This window comes from Populus alba, chromosome 18 (genome assembly GCF_005239225.2).
Source record: "Populus alba chromosome 18, ASM523922v2, whole genome shotgun sequence".
NCBI lineage: Eukaryota > Viridiplantae > Streptophyta > Magnoliopsida > Malpighiales > Salicaceae > Populus > Populus alba.
The window spans coordinates 1,268,695-1,275,718 of NC_133301.1; the positions used below are offsets into that span (position 1 = coordinate 1,268,695).

At 37.1% G+C, this 7,024-nt stretch overlaps 1 protein-coding gene across 1 annotated transcript; it reads right to left on the reverse strand.

The window, feature by feature from the left end:
* Nucleotides 1–302: 302 nt before the first annotated feature.
* Nucleotides 303–6,366, reverse strand: LOC118051165 (uncharacterized). The gene is made up of 13 exons (XM_035061733.2): nucleotides 6,053–6,366; nucleotides 5,710–5,953; nucleotides 5,521–5,562; nucleotides 5,039–5,110; nucleotides 4,763–4,898; nucleotides 4,432–4,589; nucleotides 3,428–3,500; nucleotides 2,720–2,922; nucleotides 2,412–2,573; nucleotides 1,835–1,984; nucleotides 1,369–1,629; nucleotides 871–1,146; nucleotides 303–589 (listed from the first exon to the last, which is right to left on the reverse strand). The coding sequence occupies exons 1-13, from the start codon at nucleotides 6,172–6,174 to the stop codon at nucleotides 341–343; spliced, it is 2,148 nt and encodes a 715-aa protein (XP_034917624.1). The 5' UTR covers nucleotides 6,175–6,366; the 3' UTR covers nucleotides 303–340.
* Between the last annotated feature and the right edge of the window lie 658 nt (nucleotides 6,367–7,024).

Genomic DNA, 7,024 nt, shown 5'->3' on the forward strand with positions numbered 1-7,024 from the left:
GCCTAAAGGTTCTCTAAAGTTTCGTTTCTGATCAAAACTACTCTCTTCCCACCCCTATTGACTGAAAAAGAGACGAGAAAATATTTGAATGATTTTGCCATGGAGGAACTCCATTTCCTTTGTCAACACTCAATACCTCTCTCTTGAACTCCTCACCGACCTCACCGACAGCAGCAAGCATGGAAAATCAGATATCTCAATGTCTGTTCACCATCAAGAACTACTGTGGGAGTGGGTTCGTTCTTACATTGCATGCCAAGAACTTGCATGTCTTGTCACTTTGAGAAACATAAGAGACACGATGATCATAAAGGAGCTGCTAGATTGGTTGTATCAGATATTATAGTTCATCAGACGTGTGGTTTCTCACCAACTTGTGGAGATGTCTAGACATACAAATCCAAAAAGTTTCAGGAAGTTTATGGCTTAAGTGCGTAATTAATGCTGAAATGATGTCGAAGGAAAATCTATGAACCTCAGGCTTCAATGCCATGCGTATAAGCATTGCGGTCCACAACTCTGGGGCCAGCTTTACTGCTTGACGTAGATAGTGAAAACCCTTGGCAACTCTCGTGTGCGTGGCATTTACCTGCAAAGTTGAGGTTAGTAAGCAAATAACAAAACCTAATAGCAACCTCTCCAAACATGACAACACAAAATCTTCCTATGCAATATTCTAACCAATCAATAGAACTCTAAATTGAACTTCCTATAGTTACGTGTGGTTTATTTGTAACAGAGTTGCAACCGACATTCATCTGTTTCAAACTGCATTCAGGAATTTATTCTAGGGTCTACAGCATGATGAATTCTCTAAGCTATCAATAGCCAGATTATAAGACTAGAGCAACAAAGTGAATTTTAACAAACCTCAGAGTCTGATGCCTCTCTTGCTTCAGGTTTCTCATTTAACACGCCAGCAACTTCATCCTGTAGAAAAACATCTGCTGCTTTAATCACATCACGGAGAAGAAAAACACGCACCCTGCCACCTTTTTCAGATAGAATGAATAGCAAAAGATCTTCTGTAGCATTAACAACAGCACGCATGTCAAATGATTTCCATCCCAGCGGATCTGAAGAATTTCCTTCAGAATCAGGGGACTCTTCAGCTGAGTCTGAAGCTTGTTCAGATATTGCTTCCCCCTGGAACAAGATAGAAACGACTTCAGGAGATTACACAGAGCAGAGGTACATTAATTTGATCAACCATATTAAATTCCATATTATAATCAACCTTTGAAAACATTATTAAAATAAAAGAAGAGGAAAAATTATAGTGGCAGGAATGTCTTTCACTATAAGATAAACAATGCAAGCACTATGGCATTAGAAGTCTGTCGAATTGTGAGTTCTGAAGTAACCCACCAGGCGCTCTAGCCGATTCCATCTTATAGATCCATCATTGCAGATGAGAAGTTCTCTCAAAATTCTTCTCATATCAGGATTTGAGTCTGCCAAAAGCCTCCCTATTACGAAGGGATATGCTTTTTCAACAACTTTGAAATTAGAGTCCAGAAGTTTTGCTGTGCCTTCAAGTGATCCAAGTGCTCTTATCACCAGTGCATAGTCTGGGGGAAGTGAGAAGTTGAATTCATACATAACATCATATAGTTGGTTCATTATGGCCTGAAACCAAGGCAAAAGGTGAACATGAGCTTTGCAGAACAAGAGAAAGAGAGATCAGAGGCATAGCAGATTCCTAAAAATCCATTAAGCCATGAGGCTCGCTATTCAGTGCTTCAACATCATACAAATTTACATAAATTCTTCCCTTTTTTTTCCTTTTTTTTTTGTGTATGCATACAAGGGAACATGGACTACAGGTGCAAACCTCAAAATCTCGAGATTGTCTTGTCCCATCACCAAAGGATGCTTGCAGTGCATCTGAAACTGATTGTATGTCAATCCCTTCAGGAATAAATCCCAAAGAAAGAAAGTCATTTGCCAAACCCAGAGAGTCACGATTAACAAAGTGCACAAGCTGAAAGAAATGCAAATGCATCAACAAATGCAAAATCTCAATTCCATAGAAAATTGCATCGAAGCATTCAGCAGCAGCAGTATATATCAAAGACAAGTAAATTTGCACAAAAGAATTCATCAAAAGTACATGCGCTCTCAAGCCACGGAAGTTTCAACATCACATGAAGTAGCATGTGGTAGTTTTAGTGACAAAAATGAAAGCATGATAAGCCAATCACTTAAATTGACAAGTCGTGTTAAAATATGGCTGTGATAAGGAATGAAACTCACATTTGAATTCATCAGAAACTGTCCAGACTGGAAATATTTAACAACTAATATGCTATCTACAAGAATACTTAGAAAAGTTTGATTAGTAAAAGGTCTACATGCATATCAAAAGGTTAGAGTTGGTATACAAGAAAATTACTAATAGAAGTCATTACCACTTGAATAAGTCCCACACGGTAATGGCGAGGAATATCCCCCATCATTCCAAAGTCAAAATATGCGAGAGAGCCGCTGTCAGTAGCAACAAGGTTCCCTGGATGAGGATCAGCATGGAAAAATCCCTCCTCAAGCAACTGCCTCAAAGAGCAGTATAATCCCTATAAAACCAATAAAAAGATTAATAGTTCATCTACTAATCCATAATCTGAAAGGCTTGGGTATTTAGTTAACACAGACAAGGAACAAAGGATGATCATTATGACCTGTTGAGGTAAATAATTAGGACTGCCCTATAGCAACCTACCAGGTCAATCAGTTTCCTTCTGTTCAAACATGCCCTCTCCAGGGCAGCTTGATCAGTTAGTTTGATTCCATCTATCCATTCCATTGTAAGAACAGCCTTGCAAGTGAATTCCCAATATATTTTAGGAACTTTAATGCAATTTTCTTTCTCATTCTTCACAGTATTACCAATTGTAGCATTTTGATGACTTTTTGGATCATTACCTGATGAAAACAAGCAGAGTTCATTAATCTGAATTTGCATGCTTGAGAAAGTTACTAGATCACCAGATGAAAATCATGGGATACGTATAATAACAGGCAACACATGGCAATACTCACTGATGGGGGGAAAATGGAAATTAACCTCATACACCATGAGTGACTAATGAGTTTTCATAATTGAACTTATAGGCAGCACAAGAGTTATAAATGCAATTTCCTCACATGCTACATTTGACCATTGGCTTTTCATGATTCAAATTTAACTTGCAAAATATAAATATAGGAATGCTTTTTGGGTTTGTTGTTCAATAGTTAATTTACACCTTGGAATGAAGAAGATACCTCACCAGTGGATTGATTGCAATGCGTCGTTATACAAGGGTTAAAAACTTCAGAATTCAAACAGGACACTGAAAGTCATATAGGACATACTAGTAATGGCCTTTGTCAACTTAATCATCTAAACATGAGTAATAAGGGTGAAAGAACACGCATAGGTCATCACCATATAGAGAAGCAAAGCGTTCAGCATTTCCCCCCTCCAGGATGTAATCAATTTCATCAAACATGTGCCTGACCTGTTCATTCAAGATAGACCTGAGGATGTCCATAAGCATGTACAACCTCATTAAAAAGAATGTGAAGATGCTATGCGCATAAAAAACTGAGAGGAATACGTAGCATGAATAAAATTCTAAGCAATTCATGTCCATATGTGTTCTTGTTTGTGTGAACGTGGGGGGGGGGAGGCCACTCCTTAAATTTCCTTTTTGTCTGTTCAGTGAAAAGTAAGCTCCTCTTGTTATGATTTCCTATTGTCATATAACTTAGAACAGAAAAACTTGGTAATCTAGATCTGAGATGTACTTTACCCTACAATTATCTAAATATTATGGAACTACAAAGGTGGGGACAAAGGAAATATTGTATCAATAGTACATCTCCCAACACCTGGCCTCACGTAGGCCATTAGCTAAATCTATTCAAAGACACACAGAACAGACCTTAGTACTGAAACTTAAATTCTTTGTTAGCATATCAAAAGAATTATCAAAGCTTTTTTCCTAGACGTGTTCAAAATTCCAAGCACCAAGCTGCCCAGCCTGATCTTTCATTGAATTCAAGAATGTCAGCATTTTTTTGGGGTTCATTGGGAGGCCTATTGGGCTTCAAACTACACAGTAGGGATAGCCCACCCTCTCAATCCCTCTCCCTCAAATCCTAGTGTGCTTGGTGGGAGCCAGATTGATGCTGGGTCACCTTAAACCCTTTCAAGTGACTGACTTAACCAGTTAGGCAAGCTAACATTGTGCCAAGTACAGCGAGTGCTTTCATAATAGCTAATAAAATATGAAACCCTTTAAACTGGCAAATAGAAATTGATATATTTTTTCACGGTCCAAAAAGTCTGGTCCAGCAAGATGAATTTAATCTACTCCAAAAAAGTTTTTGGAATTCATGTGTATGATATGCACGCAGTACTTCTATGAACTTTCTTGCATATCTCACCATCTCATTCACTGCTACTAATAGATCCTTGCGTGCCTTTGCAAAACGCTTTAATTGGCCGCCAACCATGCGGAATAACAGGGCATCAAGAGTTAATAAAAGATGCATACCAGGTCTCTGCACTTTAACAGCTACGAGTTCACCAGAATGCAGATGAGCTGCAATACTTGAAACAAGTGGAAAGATTTAGTTTACTTTCTTAAAAGTCAAAACAAAAAGATCATCTCCCAAACACCAAGATACTCCTCTTAATTATAAAGGTAAGTTGATATTTTATACAATTAAAATAAGGGTATGTAATCTTCCCACTAAACAGAAGAGATCATCTAACCTTTATACACCTGTCCCAAAGACGCTGCAGCAATAGGCTTTGGACTAATGTCAGCAAATATTTGTGTAATAGGGCGACCCAGCTGGGATTCAATTGATTTAATTGCAACATGAGTTGAAAATGGTGGAATTTGATCCTAGCAATAAGAGAAGGACTTGAACTGTAAGACCAAGAAAATTAGTAAAAAATTACAAAATCCCATTTGTAAAGTCTAAGTTGTGAAATCAGATCATACAACCCACAAATGGAATCACTTGTGGAAGAAGGAAGCCATACCTGTAGTTTAGCAAGCTCTTGACAATACACAGTCGGCAATATATCTGGTCTAGTGCTCAGAGCCTGTCCAAGCTGTAAATTCAAAAGGATTGAATAAGAGAGCAATTCTATCCCGTTACAGAATTTTATGCTGTTTAATTCTTCAATCCTAATAACTATCGATCCAAAACTGAAGAAACTATTATGCTGCAATTATTATTATGATTTACGCCTCATTCCATTCAATGCACTATGCAGATGATGTTCCAAAGTTTCACACATCCACATATGAAAGAACAACTGCCAAATGCTAGCTCCTAGACATTCATGTAGCTTGCCAACTTTTCCAATTAAGCAACAACTTACTAATTTTTTCATCACCCCCTAGAATGGAAAACAAACTGATGACATTTCCAGTAGCATTTAGCATGATAACTTCACATGGCAACGTAAGATGCGGAACGAAAAAGAATTAGAAACAAATTCAAAAGAATTGCACTTTCCTTGACGTAAAAAGGTCCCAGGTGGATCAAAGTTTCACGAAACTGCACAAAAATCATAACCCAATTGCAATAAATTTCCTCTTTTTCAAATAATCAAAATTGAAAAAAAAAAATAATCAAACAAGCAAGTGACGTGATTTATTACGTGTCAAGCATAAAAGAAAGACAGAAACAACAAAATTAATATACCTTAACAGCACGTTTTTTGATGTCGTGTACGAACAACTGCCAGGCGGTAAGTTTCAAAACATGAAAGGAAATGATAGTTGCTCTATATAAAGCTAAAAAGGGACCGAATCTATAAATTATTGAATCTTTTTTAGAGCTATAACTAAGAGCTTGTTTAAATTCACTTTCCAGTGATTCTTTCCTCAGTTTCGCATACTCCGCCGACGGCCTTCCGCCGTGTACACTCGTATACGCCGTAGAAAACCTGCAAAACAAATAAAGAACAAAATGAGAGAAATGATGGTAAACTCTAAAATTCTTTTAAAAAATGTTAAAAATTCTCTTCGAGTCAACATTCACTCACGATTTTTGATGCGGAAATTGATTGCGCTGAGAAGTGAAATTTCGGATGATTGTGGAGGCGGTGCCATTGGAGAGAAGAGAGAGTTGGCGGTGACGCTTGAGATAGACAAAGGCATTCCTCATTGGGTGAAATGGGATCTCATCAAGATTGAGTAGAAGAGAGTGAAGGCATCAGAAGGAGAGTTTGCACAGTAGGTGTTTGCCAAAATGCTTACGCGTAGACAAGCGGTTAGGGGGCCTTTTGGTTTCGCATATGATGACAGGGAGAGAGAGAGAGAGAGAGAGAGAGAGAGAGAGAGAGAGAGAGAGAGAGAGGTGTCTGCTTGGGCATTCAATAGCTGACACGTTTGGGCTATTTGGCAACTATAGGGAACAGTTACACCATAATGGATATATAATTATATATGCGTTGGAACAATTACAATTACATTATAATTTCAATTTAAAAAAAAAAAAAAAAAACTAAAAGATATTGCTTTTTACTGCACACACTCACATTTTAATAAAAGTTTGCAGTTAAATAATCATTTACCCTTCTCAAACAGATTCATTAACTTATTTTAAGGATAATATAATCTTTTGTTAATATGTCAGATATCTTAGGTTAGTTTTTGTGAAACCGCATATGGAGCATATCTCTTGCCCCACATTCACTTTACGAGCTAAGTCACTCACTGTTCATATATTCTTTTTTCTAATAGTTCATTGATGACTATCAAATTAATCAGAGACAAATTAGTTTTTACATTTATTTTTATACCCTTAAAAAAATAAAAATAAAAATAAAAAACTTTTCTAATATATCACATGGGTCAAGTTACAGTGCATTCAATAGGGTAGCGTGTGTGGTCTTCTAAATGACAGTTTACAAGTGATAGAATTTTTTTCTTCTTCTTCTTTTTTCCCCCTCTTTCCACTCATTTATTCTCCCATTTTGTTTTTCTTTTCTCAAGTCTAGCAAAATAAAATGATG